At 46.6% G+C, this 19,628-nt stretch overlaps 1 protein-coding gene across 1 annotated transcript; it reads right to left on the reverse strand.

Moving 5' to 3' along the window:
- Positions 1-1,010: 1,010 nt before the first annotated feature.
- On the reverse strand, positions 1,011-3,970 carry LOC306924393 (uncharacterized protein; the record flags this gene model as incomplete). The annotated part of the gene is made up of 5 exons (XM_079502887.1): positions 1,011-1,340; positions 1,669-1,790; positions 2,308-2,703; positions 2,959-3,258; positions 3,925-3,970. The coding sequence occupies 5 exons, from the start codon at positions 3,968-3,970 to the stop codon at positions 1,011-1,013; spliced, it is 1,194 nt and encodes a 397-aa protein (XP_079359013.1).
- Between the last annotated feature and the right edge of the window lie 15,658 nt (positions 3,971-19,628).

The following is a 19,628-nucleotide window of genomic DNA, read 5'->3' on the forward strand; positions in this document are numbered from 1 at the left end:
AAAAGTAACAATTGTATAGCAACCACTGACTATAGCCCTTCATCAAGTTGACTATTTTAATTCTCCTACACAACTATTTACGTGTTGCTGTTGCCTGCTTGGAATATTAATTATCGGGGCATGGTCCCATAATCTTCTACAGAGGAACCACAGAGAGCATCCTGACTGGATGCGTCACTGCCTGCATAGGTTGAGCCTGAAGTTTGGGACGGCTAATATTTGTAGTATTATACAGCGCCAGCATGGATGACTGACCGTGACATTAAATTAATTGATTCAACCATGCTCCCATAACAAGCTAAATAACAACGCAACAAGGCTTCCGTTTCAAAATCACATCTTCTGTCTGTCCTCGTTTAGTTTTGGTCTGTGTGGACTGGGAGGAATTATTTCTATTTACAACCACAAACACCAGGTAAAGTACAGTACTTGTTCTTCTGTCTGTCTGTTCCTGTCAATCTTTTTTTCTTTTTTTGCCCCTTTTTCTCCCCAATTTCTATTTACGACCACAAACACCAGGTAAAGTACAGTACTTGTTCTAATGTCTGTCTGTTCCTGTCAATCATTTTTTCTTTTCATTTTTTCCCCTTTTTTGCCCCTTTTTCTCCCCAATTTACTCATTATGCCAATGTATTGCCCCCCACACACATTTCTGTACATTGTCACAAGCTCACCTGGAGCTCCTACCGGGAGGATGTAGAGCCTTCATCTGACTCCTCTCACCCAACACTCCCTGCTGACAGGAAGGAATACTCTGTAGTTGTATGTGCAGTGACTATATATATACATATATCACCCTCCCCGCCCGGCTTCTCTACCCCGAACATGGGCCAAATGTGTTCATGTAGATGCTCGACAAAGCCAGATGCATTGTGGTGGATTCTACCCCCCCCCCCCCCCCCCCCCCAGACTCCGCAATGGGTGCCACCCGAGTGTCTCAAGTGTCTATGGGGCCTGGACTCCTGTCTCCTCACAGCTACTTTACTGTGCCACCCAAGCGTCTCAAGGGTCTATGGGGCCTGGACTCCAGTCTCAGCACTGGGTCCAGCTTCAACAACTACTTGTTGATCTATCTCTTCATACTGGTGGTATTCTGTCTCCTCACTGGGTCCAGCAGCTTCAACAACTACCTGTTGATCTATCTCTTCATAATCTGAGTCTTCTGCCTCTTCAATGGGGCCAGATTCAACAACTACTTGTTCATCTATCACTTCATACTCGAGGCCAGATTCAGAATCAGAACCAACAACATTATAATACTCGATATCAATGTTCTCATTTCTGGCATTATAATGAACCGTCGCAGTGTCCCACACTCCTGCATTATGTCTTCTGGTGGCCTGGAGAAACACAGAAACACCCAACGTTAAGTCACTGAATCACATCTGGCTGAGAACCCTCCTATCTCTCTATTGTTTGTTTGTATATGAAGACACTTGGGGCCCTATTATGCGTGTCTTAAGTACCAGGTCTTATGACTTAACTTAAGACCTGGAGGCGTGGTCAATGCTGTTTGGCCACTCAGAATAGCCAAATGGCATTGATCACGCCTCCAGGTCTTAAGTTAAGTAATAAGACCTGGTACTTAAGACATGCATAATAGGGCCCTTGAACTCTGGTTTAACTGTCATTTACATTCCAGTCTTGTGTTGTGTAAAGATGTATTACCTTCCAGAGACAATAGAGGGCGATGGGTACCAGCATCAACAGCAGCACCAACAGCAGCACCACCACTGTGACTGTAACTCTGCTGCTGTCGTCCTCAGGTGTCGGAGGGACTGTAGGAGGGACTGTGGGAAAAAAAACATCACCAAATAAACCTTCATGTTTGATTGAATCATGCCTGACAGAGATTCATATTGTGAGTTTAACCCATTTAGACCTGAGGCCGATTCTTAAAAAAGGACTTCTAAATCCTAATCCGTTTTCTGAAAAACCAGTGTTTCTATGTCAGTGGTGCTCAACCTTTTTCATGTCAAGGACCCCCAGAATTATCTGTATTTGGCCCAAAATATGTTCTTCCAAGGAGCCCTCCAACTCCTCCCCACCCCCCCCCCCCCCCCCCCCCCGCCGCCAGAAGCAAAGATTTGAGTTAAAAACATTCATTCTGAAAGAATATATATTCAAAGAATTGAGCCACATTTTCAAGATGTATCAAGAATAGCAGATCTGCAAGCTCGTAGCGTGGCACTCTGTGACGCGCTACAAGCTTGTAGGTCTGCTATTTTTCAACAGCTAAAGTATAACATGACGCTTAAAACACCAAAAGGGGTTCCCGCCCAGAAAAGGTCATTTCATTCAGGTTACCTGTGACGGTGAGAGAGAGGATGTCGCTCTCAGAGGAGACATTGTGAGAAAACACCTTGGTGTGATTTATAACAACGTCGACGTGATAAGCACAGCTGTAATTCCCTTGGTGGCCGGGGCCTGCTTCGAAGAACAGGAAGTTGGCAGAGTGATTGACAGCTGGCTGGGTGTGGTTGTGTGTGCTGTTGGCTCCAGTGAAGGTGAGGTGGAAGGAGCCGTCTGGGTACTGTGGCAGGATGGAGCAGCTGATGCTGAAGTTGGAACCTTCCAACACCTGCTGCCCCTGCTGCTGGCCCTCAGAAACCCCGTTTAGAGACACCTGCTGCCCCTGCTGCTGGCCCTCAGAAACCCCATTTAGAGTGGGGAAGACGCTGATGTTTGGCTTAAACAGAAGATCTGTAACAAAACACGAGTGATTTAATTATAGTACAGCAGATATTTACATACAGTATAGAGTAGCCAATGAGATGGAACCATAGAGATCCAACATTGGAAAGAAGTAACCTAACTTTTGTATGGCTTTTGCTGAAATTAGACGATGCAAAAAAAGTTATTTTAAATTGATTCAGAAAAAGAAACATCCGGTTTCTATGCTGTAGATAGGCAGGTTAAGTAAGTAGGCAAGTAGACGGACATCACTGTTTGTGTCACCTGAACAGATCACCTCCAATGTGACAGTGGAATTCTCAGACAGTGTCATTCCACACTCCCTCAGTGAAGACTCGGTTCCAACACAGTCAGCTGTGATCCACCACACAGGTTGAACCGTTGAAGCAGGACTCCTTTGTGTTGAAACGTCAGAGCCACAATCCATCTGCCTACACACGACAGAGGATGACTTCAGGTTCCAGTCGGACTGACCATCCACGGGTCTCCAGTCTCCCTGGTGTTGCATCTCCAGTACCCCGCTACAGTTACTGCTTCCTCCCACCAGCCTGACATCATCAGGCTCTGTACAGAGACAAGACCGTTACAAACCATTTAGAGCAGACATGCCTTTTGAGCCGAAAGTGTTCAGTTCTCCCACTCCATGTTAATGGATGGTGGTGTTCTGTTGGGAGGCATACTTTGGTTAGACATAGCATTGGTCCGACTGGATTAAGGTTGGTGAGGGGTGCATTTAAAAGACTGGATTAAGGTTGGTGAGGGGTGCATTTAAAAGACTGGATTAAGGTTGGTGAGGGGTGCGTTAAGACGACCGGATTAAGGTTGGTGAGGGGTGCGTTAAAACGACCAGATTAAGGTTGGTGAGGGGTGCGTTAAAACGACCGGATTAAGGTTGGTGAGTTAAGGGTTGGGAGAGGGTTAAGGTTAGGTTTGCTGCCCCGTGGGAGGTTAGGGTTAGGGTGAGTGTTTGAGATATCGAACCAATGGTATGTCTAACCAAAAGCATGCACCGTTTTGTTAACAGATGGTGGGGATCTGTTCCTAACACTGTCTAACACTAACACATGGTGAGCTGTCACTCCCAAAACGGATTTGACCAAACGTCAAACTCAAAACTCAAAGTTTGAGCACGGAATATCTGCAATTTATATATAACGGGTGTCCCTGGCTGTGGCACACCCTCATGCCATGCTCAGCCAATCACAGTGCATAATGGGAATAATGGCACACCTTCCAGCCAATCACAACGGCCAACCACATCGCCAATGTCGGCCATACATGGTTCATTTTGCTGCAATTCCGTCCTCAAATTTTGGCGGCATAGATGGTAATTTCCCCTCCTCATATTTTGAGGACATTACTAAAATTATTAGATTATACCTGAGCAGGTGAGTCCAACAGTCTTGTCAGGTGAGCAGGTGGTGTTTCTAGTTGAGTCTGAGGTTCTACAGTCCAGGAGAACAGACTCGTTGCCTTCACACTGGAACTCTTTGGTCCACGTTGAAGCGTTCACTTCTCCATAGAGTGCCCCCTGGAGGACTGAAGGAGCCCCGCAGCCAAGATCCCTACAAACCACCTTTGCATCCTGCTGGTCAAAGTCATCTTCACACACTGAGACCCATGACTGGTTAGACTTCACCTCCAGTCTGCCTGAACACACACTGGTCCCATTCACCAACCTCACAGACTCTGGAGAGAGAGAGAGAGAGAGAGGGGGGGGAGGGGGTTGTCAACATACGTGTATCTTATTAATGGCAATTCTTGCAACATGTTTCAACACATGCACACAACACATGCACGCACACGCGCAGTGGAGTTGTGGAGGTGAAGTGGAGTGCACATTATTGTAATAGTTGATTGAGGTCACTGTTTATGTGTTATACCCGAACAGAACACCTCCAGTCTCTCAGTGGAATTGTGAGACTCCTTTGCTCCACACTCCCTCAGTGAAGATTGAGATCCAACACATGGAATCTTCCACACAGGTTCAACGGTTGCATCAGACCTCCTTTGTGTTGAAACAGCAGAGCCACAGTTCAGCTGTCTACACACTACAGATGATGACTTCAGGTTCCAGTCATAAATAGAACCCGCTGGTCTCCACTCTTCCTGGTGTTTCACCTCCAGTATACCAGAACAGTTACTGGTTCCTCCCTCCAACATGACGTCACCAGGCTCTGTACAGTGGCAAAACGAGGCAAAAAAGAAAATAAAGTACTATTACTTTCATTGTTAAATAGGAATCCGAATTACAAGTATAGTTGGTATTTTACTGTTTTATCTCAGGCTAGCAATGTCATTTTCATGTTTTAAACTAGAAATATGTGCTCCTCTGAGCACAGGACTCCACCGACAATATAGTAGAGGTCAATCTTAGCCAATCAGGATGACATATGAATTATTGGACAGGTCTCCCTTGATGACATGACCATAGAGGTAATCAGGGCAGCTGCTGGCCATTTGGGTTCCCTAAGCATAATATATTTGTGCCGTGGTGCCTTGTGCTTTGTGGTGCGGTGCTGGATTACTTCTTCAATTCGACCAATTCCACAATTAAATTGGACTACGGTGGCAGCAGGAAGTACAAGGTAATAGCCTAAATAGCTCCAGTTTTACCACCTTGGTGATTCACAACCATATGCTTATATTGGATGTGATTTCTCATCCCATCAGAATCAAAGTAATCACAGACATGACAGTGTCTGCAGCTAGAGTACATTTCACTCACTGGTGACCACAAACCAGTCACATTATGTGAAATGTTCTTTTCTACTTGATGATTATTATTACCTGAGCAGGTGAGTCCAACAGTCTTGTCAGGTGAGCAGGTGGTGTTTCTAGTTGAGTCTGAGGTTCTACAGTCCAGGAGAGCAGACTCGTTGCCTTCACACTGGAACTCTTTGGTCCACATCGAAGCGTTCACTTCTCCATGGAGCGCCCCCTGGAGGACTGAAGGAGCCCCACAGCCAAGATCCCTACAGACCACCTCTGCATCCTGCTGGTCAAAGTCATCTTCACACACTGAGACCCATGACTGGTTAGACTTCACCTCCACTCTGCCTGAACACGCACTGGTCCCATTCACCAACCTCACAGACTCTGGAGAGAGAGAGAGAGAGAGAGAGAGAGACATTTTTTATCAAAAACAAATACATTACACTTTTCCAGGACTGCTCCGCTCATCTCTGAAATGCCATTTTTTTTAAGAGTGGGGGATCTTAGTTGAGATCATTCAAGAATACATTTTCCAACATCACTACGCACAAATAAGGAGTTGTCTAAATGTAATAACTATTTTTTGTGTATTCAGAATTCCTAACATGTCTCTGTAATGGACAGTCAGGACTCGGTAACCTATTAATATGTGAGCATTTTGTTGGTGGTACTTTATTTAGTACTTCAGGTTAATACAAGTAAAGATGTTTGTGTGTATCAGAACAAAAGGGAGGTGTGTGTTCTGTGTGTCTGTGTGTATCAGTTTTGGTGTCAAGTCTCAGGTGAGGCACAGACAGACAGACAGACAGACAGACAGACAGAGTCACCTGAACAGGTGTTACCTGAACAGATCACCTCCAGTCTGTGGGCTGAAGTATAAGACGCATTTGTTCCACAGTCCTTCAGTGAAGACTCAGAGCCAACACAGGGAGATGTTATCCACCATACAGGTTGATTTGTAGAACCAACCAGTCTTATTGATGAAACAGCAGAACCACATGCTAGCTGTCTACACACTACAGATGATGACTGCAGGGTCCAGTCAGAATCATCCACTGGTCTCCACTCATAATGGAGTTTCATCTCCAGTTTTCCAGCACAGTTACTGGTTCCTTCCACCAATCTGACATCTGTACAGAAACGAAAGTAAGCAGTAAAAACAAAAGCAAAAATTTTAAGTAGAGTTTTAAGACTCTACACAGTCTATCCTGCAGGGGACACAGAAAGCACCACCGGTACGTTCCAAAAATATCTGTCAACCTAAATCAGAGTAAGTAAAGGGGCAGTGGTTCAGGGGTAGAGTGGCCGGTAGAGTAGCCGGTTCGATCCCGGGCTCCCCCAGAGTTAGTGTAGGTTCTAAGTAGGTTAGACACTAACTCTGCCATCGGTGTGTGAACGTGTGTGTGAATGGGTGAATGTAATGCACAATCTATGTAAAGCACTCTGGATAAAAGCACTATGTACAGTAAATGCACTATTTACCATTTAAAGCAAATCACATGCATGTTGAAAAGAATGCTAATTAAAGTTTGAAATGATACGCTGCTGTCATAGCACATTGTGATGTAGGAGGAGGCGGCAGAGGAGATGGGTCAGGTGGGTGTGTCCACATAACTCATAAATTTTAACACATACTGTACAGCAGCGCTACTCAACCCGCGGCCCGCATGCGGCCCCTGCTTCATGTCTCTGCGGCCCACCGTGGTCATGCCAATGAAATGATAGTTTTTGTACTTTCAGTGTGGGGAAAGCATTTTCAATCGTGATGAGATTCAGCTGATATAGGAAAGTGACCTGGTATGACTGTTCTATTCTATTTTGCGTTGTTTGTTTCCTTAACCCATTTTGGGCGGGAACCCCTTTTGGTGTTTTAAGCATTATGTTATACTTTAGCTATTGAAAAATAGCAGACCTACAAGCTCATAGCGTGGCACTCAGTGCCACGCTACGAGCTTGTAGGTCTGCTATTTTTGAAAAATCGTGAAAATGTGGCACAAATTTGGAATATATTCTTTCAGAGCAAACATTTTTAACTCTAACTTTGCGTTGTCCCTTGAACAACATATTTTCAGATGGGGGTCGGTGGTCAATTACATATAATTTTTGGGGTCCTTGACATATTGAGCACCACTGATACAGAAACATGAGGTTTTTCAGAAATACCTAATTTTTTTTATTTCAACGTCAGGCCTAAATGGGTTAATGTATTATTTTTGTTTGAGTATATTGGCTTTACTGCATCATTGCACTGGTTACAATTTGTTCTAGATTCCTAGTGATAATTTAAAATGAGATATTCCTCTAAATCTGGGTAGTAAAAAATAAAAGAATCAGGCCACAGCCCTCCTGGTCCCTCTGAACGTCCCTGATTACCTGAGCAGGTGAGTCCAACAGTCTTGTCAGGTGAGCAGGTGTTTCTAGTTGAGTCTGAGGTTCTACAGTCCAGGAGAACAGACTCGTTGCCTTCACACTGGAACTCTTTGGTCCACATCGAAGCGTTCACTTCTCCATAGAGCGCTCCCTGGAGGACTGAAGGAGGCCCACAGTCAAGATCCCTACAGACCACCTCTGCATCCTGCTGGTCAAAGTCATCTTCACACACTGAGACCCATGACTGGTTAGACTTCACCTCCACTCTGCCTGAACACACACTGGTCCCATTCACCAACCTCACAGACTCTGGAGAGAGAGAGAGAGAGAGATAGAGATAGAGAGAGAAAGTGTGGGTGTGTGTGTGGCGGGGGGGGGGGGGGGGGGGGGGTGTTAAACATTTTCATTCATTAAAGGTAGGCTACAACAGACGAGAACATGAGGACACACACACAGTCACACACGCACGGCACACGCACGGCACACACACACACACACACACACACAAATCAACGGATGGACAGACGTATGGGGACAGACGGACGGGGACAGACAGACAGACAAGCCAGATCAATTAAATAGCAGACTGTACAGATGACTGTTATTGTTGAAGTATTGTTTGTGTTACCTGAACAGATCACCTCCAGACTGTAAGAGGACCAATCAGAGCTCATTGCTCCACACTCCCTCAGTGAAGACTCAGTACCATCACAGGAAGCTATAATCTCCCATACATCATAACCAGCAGAACTCCTTTGTGTCGACAGAGCAGAGCCACAGTCTATCTGCCGACACACTACAGATGCTGCCTTCAGGTTCCAGACAGACTGAGACTGACCACTCCCTCGTCTCCATTCTCCCTGGTGTTTGATCTCCAGTCTACCAGTACAGTTACTGCTTCCTCCCACCAACCTAACATCATCAGGCCCTGTACAGAGACAAGTGAGAATACCGTAAGTAGAGTCAAACAAAGTACTATTACTTTCCTTATAAAATAACAATCCTAACAAAGAGTGTTGATTGTTATGTCAGGCTATCGAAACCACATCCTTGTGTTTGTTTTCTGTTTTTTTAACTGATTCTGTTCTATTTTCACCATCATTTCTCATGTCGTTTAATTTTGTCTTTTGAGGGGCACTAGCCCCTCTTAAGTCCAGCTTTCAGTATTTGTGTAAACACAAACATTGAAGACAAAAGTGTGTAAACACAAACATTGAGGACGCAAATTGTGATTGGCCGGAATGTGATGATGTATGATGATAAGAGCGCCCCTCACTTACACACAGGTGTGATTTTTATTATTACCTGAGCAGGTGAGTCCAACAGTCTTGTCAGGTGAGCAGGTGGTGTTTCTAGTTGAGTCTGACCTTCTACAGTCCAGGAGAGCAGACTCGTTGCCTTGACACTGGAACTCTTTGGTCCACATTGAAGCGTTCACTTCCCCATAGAGCGCCCCCTGGAGGACTGAAGGAGGCCCACAGTCGAGCTCCCTACAGACCACCTCTGCATCCTGCTGGTCAAAGTCATCTTCACACACTGAGATCCACGACTGGTTAGACTTCACCTGCACTCTGCCTGAACACACACTGGTCCCATTCACCAACCTCACAGACTCTGGAGAGAGAGAGAGAGAGAGAGAGAGAACATTAATGAGTGGGGATCTTAGTTGATTTGAATAGAATGAAGGCGTTAACGAAGTATGCCATTGTTACAGGAGGCTATTGATCTGTTATCAAGCTAGGCAAGGCAGTAGCCATGCAGTGGGAAATCAGCTTTCGACAGTCTAAGATTCAATAAATATCACTTTTGTGAGGCAGGTTGTCGCAGACCCCTAGTGAATGGGCTCCAATTTTGACAACCCGCGCCCTGCCAGTCAATAATCAGATCCATAGACCATCCAGTCACCAGCGATTATATCAAAATACAAACCAGACCCGTCCCGCCCGCCAAATAAGGGACCCGTTGTCCGCCCTGTTACCCGTGATTACATGCAGTAAATAGCCTACAGCCAGTCACTCAATTTAAAGCTGTGTTAAAATGCTTTTAACACAAGACTGCAGCCGTCAACCATAGCGGTACATTCAGTGGTCAAGTTCGTTCAGAAATCTACACGTCAAGTGAAGAACGGAGGAGTGAGCTTTCCATATAGCCACGCGCCAGAACGTGCATACATGCAGTACGCACGTGTTGTTGTTTACATTGTCAGATGATTTTAATTTGAAGGTTAAACAGGATGTTAAATGTGTTTTTGTGAGTTAAGTCAACTGACCGGCGTGCTGTGTTAAGTTACGTGCTAGTGCTATGAGGATGATACCCCAAAGAGCCTTCCCGCTCATAAAACATGTGTTGGACTCGGGCCGTAAATGAAAGCCCTTTATAAGTTTGCAGCATGTGTGTGTGTGTGTTGTGGCGTTCACTGTGTGGCAGTGTCTGGCCAGCAGCTATGATCTGAATGTCCGGTGTTTACACAGACACGCTAATAAACAGCTTAAATGCTAATGGTCAATGCCCGTGTGCAGAGCAATTGCTCAAGCCACTGAGGAGAACCATCCAGAACAGACAGGAGTGACTGACTGACTGACAGGTTTCCTTATTATAGTAGGATAGGATAGTGAATGTAGCAGATCTACAAGCTCACAATGTGTCACATCGCAACATGTTGTGAACTTGTAGATCTGCTATTTTCACTGTATTTTAAAGTGCATTCAACTTTTCCCTTCCTAGAGATGTCTTTGAAATGTAGTGGAGTAAAAGTATACAAAAATAGAAGTACTTAAGTAATAGTACTCAATACAAGTAAACATACTTTGCTACTGTCCACCACTGTGCATAACAGACACGGACATGAGTTTAAACAAAGACACAGACAGACAGACAGACAGACAGACAGACAGACAGACAGACAGACAGACCAATTAAATGAACTGTACAGATTACAGTCATTGTTGAAGTGATTGTTTGTGTTACCTGAACAGAATACCTCCAGGATCCTACTGGAAGTATCAGACGTCTTGCTTCCACACTCCCTCAGTGAAGATTCAGACCCATCACAGGACACTGTCATCTTCCATACCGGTTGAAGTTTATTTTCTGGAAGTTGAACTTTAGCATAACTCCATCGTGTTGAAACAGCAGACCCACAGTCTATCTGCCTACACACTACAGAGGATGACTGCAGGTTCCAGTCAGACCGACCATCCACAGGTTTCCAGTCTCCCTGGTGTTGCGTCTCCAGTCTACCAGTACACTTACTGCTTCCACCCACCAGCCTGACAGGCTCTGTACAGAGACAAGGGAGTAAGTAGTAAAACAACGTTTTATTTCATCAAAAACTAAAAGTGTCGTTATCTCAGAGAGTCAGTGTCTTTTTGAATATCTTCAACTTGTTTTAAGTTGATACTTTTTCTCATGTATCTCGTTTGTGTTATATTATAGTAAAAGTTGTATCTTGTTTTGTAAAATGGTTTAAATACATTTTGGAAAAGCGCTGCACACAGTGCTTGTAAATTCTTAGAAGCCCAATATTTCATGATATGAAATAAATTGATTTAACCATAATAACAGTCACAAAAAGGCCAATATAACTGCATGAGGAACGCTTAAAACTATTTATTTATGAACGTGGAAACCTCTCCCTCTCTCTTGTTGCGTAAACCCTTGTTCTATTTCATACCTACTGACCGCCAGAGGGCGGTGATTTCATCACCTGGATATACATTGCGCGCACGCGCAGAGGTCGAATATTAATACCAACACTGTCACTCGTGACCCCCTGTGGGCGTGAGCCACCGATATAGGTGCCCAGTTCACAGGGTTCATCCTCTTTCATCTTTTCGCCTTTGAGCGCAGGTCGATTTATTTTATTGAGCTCCTGCTACTAGCCCTTCGAGGCTGTATGGGGGGGGCTCTCGACGCCGGTCATGCCTATAAGCCTCGTAACCGTTCGGTTGGGGCTACCTTGCGTCCTCCAGAGGCTGCATGGTTGGCGGCGATAATTTTCCGCCGGGCTCCCTGGTCCAACTATTATGTTGGACTTTATTTTCTACAGGTAAGTTGCGTGTTACTTTACTTGCCCGGTGGGCGTGCCTGCTACAGCCTTGCGTTATCTTCGCTTTGCTGTGTGGCGATTACATTGGGTTGGTGACAGTGTTTGCTCGCTGGAATCCAACTTGTATGATTTGTGGGATTGTCGGTGGCGGCACTGCGGCAGTATCCGTCCATCCTCCCGACTAATGCATTAAGGGTTAGCGGTTGTGTGTTCACTAACTAAGAGCTAACTTTGTATTTAATGTCGGTGTGCTGTTTGTGTGGCTCGCAGAGGTGTGCTTCGCCTCGAAAGCGACCGCGGCGGCGCTTATTTGACTATTAATCAATACTCATGTTGAATGGCCGCACGATGCTAAATGAGCAACAGCAATGTTTTATGGCATCAGTAACTGGGCAGTCGCCGTGCTGCAGCGACGCTTATTCTGACTGATTTATAGGATTAGTCATGTTGAATGACCACTCCTCTCCACGTGTTTCTGCAATAAGTGTTTTTCGCTCTGTCGCAGACGTGCAATCTACCACATATGTGGCGCTTGGTTGCAACGATGTCTACCAAGAGGAGGTTTGTGTGGTCGTGACGTTAATGAGCGCTTTCCCCAGACGATTTCTGGTTAAGGAACAAACTTTTTCAAAATGCATGTCAAGTTGTAAACGCAGCTTTGTGCTGACTTGCTAGTTTGTTTTGCTCGTTATATCAAGCAGGAATATGACAATGTTGTCACTGCAGCGTGCTTAACGTCACAGCTTAACTTAAGTGTATACTGCTATCTGAGATACGCATAGTGCTTGTATCTCATAGCTTGAGTGTGATCCGCTCAGCTGCTGTTCGGGTAATACTTGTTTGTGCTTGGCAGTATAATTACTAATATAATGTTTCAAGCGTCTATCGCTTTACCATTGCGTGGTTATCAAACTATCTACTAGGCACGGGATCGAGGGCTCTTCCCCTAGGCCTGTAGATGGCCTTCCTCAGTACATAACATGTACTGAGAATCAATATCAATAGGCATATAATGCTGTGCCTATTCCTATTTGGACTAGTCCTCATTAGCTGCCTTTGCAGCAACTGCCCTGATCCGTCTTGGGGGCAAGACAACAGGATACATTGGCGGGTACATATGTAGTGTACTTGATACTGTAGCTTGAGTGATCATGCTCTTTTGCGGCATTATCACTGACACTGGGGGTGTGTTTCGCTCCATTGCTGTCATACTGTGTGCTTGAGTGGCCTTCGCTCTTCGCCATGTCTACATAGTATTGTTTACATACTGTGTGTACTGATGGTCATTTTCACCAGCACCGAGGGCATGTTCCGCCCCGCCACTATCATATTGTGTACTTGACATAGGCATGAGTGGTCTCCGCTCTTCGCCATGTCTGCATTGTATTAATGACATACTGTGCGTACAGATGATCAATAAGCGTAACGCTGTGGCTGACTGGTTCACTGGCATTGAGAGTGTGTTTCGCTCTGCTGCCATTCTCTGAAGGTTACGCAGTAACCATGGTTATAATAGATATAAGCGAGGCATGCGCGAGTACGTGCTTTTATGCCCTCGTCGAGAGGGCACGTGCTACGTCATGACGCAAAAGAGGCCCATTCTCTTATATACTTAATAGAATGTGAGTGTACTATAAGTACTTCTGTTGTCCGCGCCCAAGTTGGGACGCGTCCCATAGCGAACTGCTGAGGGTTAGATCTTCGTATAACCACGACATTGTGTACCTGATACTCACTACTGCTTTGACATGTGCTTTGGCCTGCTACAGCCTTGCGTTATCTTCGCTTTGCTGTGTGGCGTTACATTGGGTTGGTGACAGTGTTTGCTCGCTGGAATCCAACTTGTATGATTTGTGGGATTGTCGGTGGCGGCACTGCGGCAGTATCCGTCCATCCTCCCGACTAATGCATTAAGGGTTAGCGGTTGTGTGTTCACTAACTAAGAGCTAACTTTGTATTTAATGTCGGTGTGCTGTTTGTGTGGCTCGCAGAGGTGTGCTTCGCCTCGAAAGCGACCGCGGCGGCGCTTATTTGACTATTAATCAATACTCATGTTGAATGGCCGCACGATGCTAAATGAGCAACAGCAATGTTTTATGGCATCAGTAACTGGGCAGTCGCCGTGCTGCAGCGACGCTTATTCTGACTGATTTATAGGATTAGTCATGTTGAATGACCACTCCTCTCCACGTGTTTCTGCAATAAGTGTTTTTCGCTCTGTCGCAGACGTGCAATCTACCACATATGTGGCGCTTGGTTGCAACGATGTCTACCAAGAGGAGGTTTGTGTGGTCGTGACGTTAATGAGCGCTTTCCCCAGACGATTTCTGGTTAAGGAACAAACTTTTTCAAAATGCATGTCAAGTTGTAAACGCAGCTTTGTGCTGACTTGCTAGTTTGTTTTGCTCGTTATATCAAGCAGGAATATGACAATGTTGTCACTGCAGCGTGCTTAACGTCACAGCTTAACTTAAGTGTATACTGCTATCTGAGATACGCATAGTGCTTGTATCTCATAGCTTGAGTGTGATCCGCTCAGCTGCTGTTCGGGTAATACTTGTTTGTGCTTGGCAGTATAATTACTAATATAATGTTTCAAGCGTCTATCGCTTTACCATTGCGTGGTTATCAAACTATCTACTAGGCACGGGATCGAGGGCTCTTCCCCTAGGCCTGTAGATGGCCTTCCTCAGTACATAACATGTACTGAGAATCAATATCAATAGGCATATAATGCTGTGCCTATTCCTATTTGGACTAGTCCTCATTAGCTGCCTTTGCAGCAACTGCCCTGATCCGTCTTGGGGGCAAGACAACAGGATACATTGGCGGGTACATATGTAGTGTACTTGATACTGTAGCTTGAGTGATCATGCTCTTTTGCGGCATTATCACTGACACTGGGGGTGTGTTTCGCTCCATTGCTGTCATACTGTGTGCTTGAGTGGCCTTCGCTCTTCGCCATGTCTACATAGTATTGTTTACATACTGTGTGTACTGATGGTCATTTTCACCAGCACCGAGGGCATGTTCCGCCCCGCCACTATCATATTGTGTACTTGACATAGGAATGAGTGGTCTCCGCTCTTCGCCATGTCTGCATTGTATTAATGACATACTGTGCGTACAGATGATCAATAAGCGTAACGCTGTGGCTGACTGGTTCACTGGCATTGAGAGTGTCTCTGAAGGTTACGCAGTAACCATGGTTATAATAGATATAAGCGAGGCATGCGCGAGTACGTGCTTTTATGCCCTCGTCGAGAGGGCACGTGCTACGTCATGACGCAAAAGAGGCCCATTCTCTTATATACTTAATAGAATGTGAGTGTACTATAAGTACTTCTGTTGTCCGCGCCCAAGTTGGGACGCGTCCCATAGCGAACTGCTGAGGGTTAGATCTTCGTATAACCACGACATTGTGTACCTGATACTCACTACTGCTTTGACATGTGCAGTATACTGTGATTACTTGCTATCATAGCTTGAGTGTACGTCGCTCTGCTGCTGCCAGATATTACCAATATGCTTGGTATTAAAATGGTTGTATATGACAGTCCAAGTGTTTGGCCTTGCCACTATACTATGGCACTACTTGACACTGTAGCTTGAGTGATTCTCGCTCTTTTGCTGCATTATCACTGACACTGGGGGTGTGTTTCGCTCCACTGCTGTCATACTTTGAGCTTGAAGCTGGCTTGAGTGGCCTTCACTCTTCGCCATACATAGTATTGTTGACATACTGTGTGTACTGATGGCCATTTTTCACTAGCACCGCCACTATCATATTGTGTACTTTACACGGGCTTGAGTGGTCCCCGCTCTTCGCCATGTCTGCATTGTATTAATGACATACTGTGCGTACAGATGATCAATAAGCGTAACGCTGTGGCTGACTGGTTCTCACTGCTTTGGCCGCGTTATCACTGGCATTGAGAGTGTTTCGCTCTGCTGCCATTATCTGGAGGTATATGACAGTCCAAGTATTTGGACGCTCTTTCGCTACAACTACATAACCAGTAGTATTTAGAGTGTCTCGCTCTGCTGCCGTTCATGGATTAGTGCAACATGCTGGTCCTCTCTGGTCCCACAGAGGAGGTCCATTACTTGCGCCTGTAGTCGGGTTTCGACTTGGGCGCCGGACACAGGCTATGGCTGTGGTTCATTCTTCCATCCATCTCCAACCGCTTATCCATAGTCTGGTCGCGAGGGAAACAGCTCCATACCGAGAGCTGCAGACTTCCTCTCCAGAGCAGCATTAGTAACTTAATTCTGGGGGATCCCGAGACGATCCAAGGCCATTTTGAAGATATTGCTGTTATTGTGGCTGCATACTGCTGGCACGTATGCCAACTGTGTTGGCCGTGGTTGTGGCTGATTTGCCTCCCACAAGGATGCTAGCGTTGTGAGATGATGCTCTCTCAACTAGGGGAAATTTCAAGGTGGTACTCTTGGCCACCAAGTTGCTCAGGTTAAGAACGTCTTAACCCGTTTAGGGCCGATGCTGTAAACACCTTCTGAATCCGGACCTAGGTCTCGGAATGATTTCAAATGTCGATTTGATGAATTGAGAAGAGTATACATATGGCTATATACTTTACATAGCAGCGGCAACCCAGACTTGTTCCTGTCTTAATGGGTTGATACATGGGTGCTGCTCTTTTCCTGCTGTTTCCAGAGCCGCTACTCGTGGTCTGTGATGAGTAGCACTGACCTTTAGATTGCCTTCTGGGGGTGACCAACGAGACAGGGTCCCTAACCCTGGACTTAATGCCAGCATTGCTTCTCTGGTGGTGTCACTAGATGAAGCCTTCGAGCTAGTATGGCTATTGCCCATGGCCGCACGCAGTGTAGAGTCACTGGTCTGCCAACTAGATCCATGCCACGGCAGCTGGACTGGGACGTGTTGGACGGTCCCTTAATGGTCACCTCATCCTGGCCCTCTGGCCTGCGCGCATTGATGCGCAGGCACGGCACCTATGGGTGATGCTTGTTCTAGGCGTTAGCTTACGTGGTAACTAACTACCCTGATGATGTTGGGGCCTAGTGTGGCCCAGAGGGGCGGCCACGGCGGGTTAGTGAGCCCGCCTGGCGACCCAGAGCCCCTGGATGTCCCGGGTTCAATGCCAGATCCGGCCAGCAATGTGTCCATGTGTGTCCCGGTCTGAGCCCCTAATTGCTCCCCGAGCGCTGTAGAATGGCTGCTCATTGATCCTAGTAGCAATAAGATGGGTAAATGCAGGGGACACATGTTGCGTATGTGCAACCGTACAGCTGAACTAGCTTGCACATCAATTATAGACTCAGCATTCTAACAGGCCCCACTTTCAGGGGAGTACAGTGGGACACTTAACACTCTGCCTGTCGTTCCAGGCCGGATGTTTGGGCCTGCCACCCAACAGACCTTGCAGCATAGTGCATGGTGAACAAGCAGTTTGGTTCAACTGAAGGTTTCTCCTTGATTCATGAGGTGACTGATGACGGTGGTGGTTTTCGCCTGATCCTCGATCTCAGACCTACCAGCTGCCTCTGGTCATGTATGCTGGGCACAGTGGATGTGCTCCAGGCGGTGCCAGATTGAGAATGGTCTGCAAGCATGGCCTTGCTTAAACTCTTAGAGTTAATGGGGGGCTGACGGACAGCTTCCACTGACCTGTCTCGTCTTGGACGAGTACAGTGCTGCCAGCCAGTTCCTCTGGTTGTTGGGCACACCGAAGCGACGTAGACAGTTGCTTCTCTAGGGCTGCTTTCATTGCACCCTTTTACATGTTCTGTCTATAATTTCTGGGCCTCGAACCCCAGAATTCTGCCTACCACCGTGGATACGGTTGGGTTACTGTTTCAGTTATGTACAGGCATTTAAGCGTGCTTCGCTCTACTGCCTACCATCTCCAGCCAGTGTCTGTGATGTACTGGGCCAGTGTGCAGTGGACTTGGCCCTTGGGATGTTTAGACTTTGTTCGTAACATGATATGTCAACAGTCTATCTTCCGACCCACTAAGGGGTCGCTCGATCCAGTCAGTCTCTGCAGGAGGTCTTGCCTCATCTTGCTGGTTTCATAGCAATGCTCTTGTTGGGTATACAGTCCAGGCGGCGGACATGCTTCCCATTTAAGCCTCTTGGATCCGATGATGTTTCGTATCACTGGGCATATGTACGGCAGAGCAGGATCTTTGGCCTTGAGCGCTTGGCGCGTGGCCAACTGTAGTTCTCCCTTCCGGCGCTGACCGTTAGGGCAGGACACTCTGGCCCACCCCTGGCCAGGCGACTTCTTGTAAGTCTTCTCTACACTGCCACTTTTGGTGTCGTGTATCCTTCACAGGATAGGCAGAGGCAGTCACACAGTAGTATGGTGCCACCATACCAGTCAGGAAGTATGACTGTTTCCGCCTCAATTTGTTTTTCATATTGGGCGGGCTATACGCGGCTTGAGGTTCGTTTTTGGTTACCACTGCAGCCGAATCATCTACTGCAGCTTCTCGATGAAGTGCTTTGGCCTCCCCACAGACAGAATCCCCTGTCACAGTTTAGGGAGAGGGTGCATTCTCACCCGGGTCACCTTCGGCTGCGTAAACTGACCACTGACAATCATGCCTATTGTCCGAACCCTACTTGATTCTTGTGCATCCTGCACCAGGGCGTTGCACGCCAACACAAGTAAACTGTGGTTTAGTTGAGACAAAGCACCACCATGTTGCTCTGTGTTTTCAATACCTGCCTGTGATATTGGCAGCCTTAACCTCTCCACCAGGAGAGTAATTGTGATTGAGAACTGCCCAGTACGGGCCCTGAGAGCCTATTATGTTAGACCTACCACATGCACTTGGTGGTCAGAACGGCTCTTCATTGGCTATGATGGCTCTAATAAAGGTTGCGCTCTCTCTGGACAGCGCCTGTCACACTTTATTGTGGGTATGCCATCAGCCACGCTGACGGGGCGAGCAATCGCCCCCTACCATCTGGTACGAGGTACCACTCTACCAGGTTTGGATGGACTTTGTCCCCAGCCCTTGGATCGGGCCGTTCTCAAATGGCTATCTGCTAGTACCATTTGCCCTCACTGCGACCCTACGGAAGTGAGTAGGTTGTCTTCAGGCCCTGCCCGGTGCCTGAGACTGGGATGCCGATGGGTCTGGGTTTACCATTCGCCAATCCCTCTTATGTCTTCAAGGACTTTCTGCCTTTCACGTTGGCTAGCCTATCATTTTTTGTTTGCTCCACAGCCAGGCATGGAGCATTCTAGTACCTGCCTATTGTGCCCTGTCCGGGCTCTGTGGCACGGCATAGCTGTGATGGCTGTTTGGTTGTTTTTGTCTGTGATAAAGGGCACAGGAAGGGCTGTGCCTTGATTCAACAGAGACTAACGCAACACTTAGAGGTACTTTGATTGTTGCGTTGAGGTAGATTTCTTCAGTAGGCCTCAAGGCCTCCCCAGAGGCATTTTGACATGCCAGACCAGGGGGTGGACATCTGTGCTGCAGTGCAGCCAAATGGGCTCCATCTGTTTTGGGCTTTTGCCAAGAGTCAGCCAACCTGACTCTCCCTCACCCTGTGGTGACGGCTGTTTGGCTGTCCATTAGATCTGCAAACCGACCTCGGTAAGCGCAGATTCCTCGTGACCATGTTGGTATGAGTCATCCAGGTGATGAAATCACCGCCCTCTGGCGGTCAGTAGGTATGAAATAGAACGCAAGTTATGTATATAACTATGGTTCTATGAATACCGGATGACCGCCAGAGTTCATTGTCACTCGGAATCCCGACGAAAAGATTTCATGAGGATAAACCCTGTGAACTGGG

The sequence above is a fragment of the Electrona antarctica genome (assembly GCF_951216825.1).
Source record: "Electrona antarctica genome assembly, chromosome: 6".
Taxonomy (NCBI): Eukaryota; Metazoa; Chordata; class Actinopteri; order Myctophiformes; family Myctophidae; genus Electrona; species Electrona antarctica.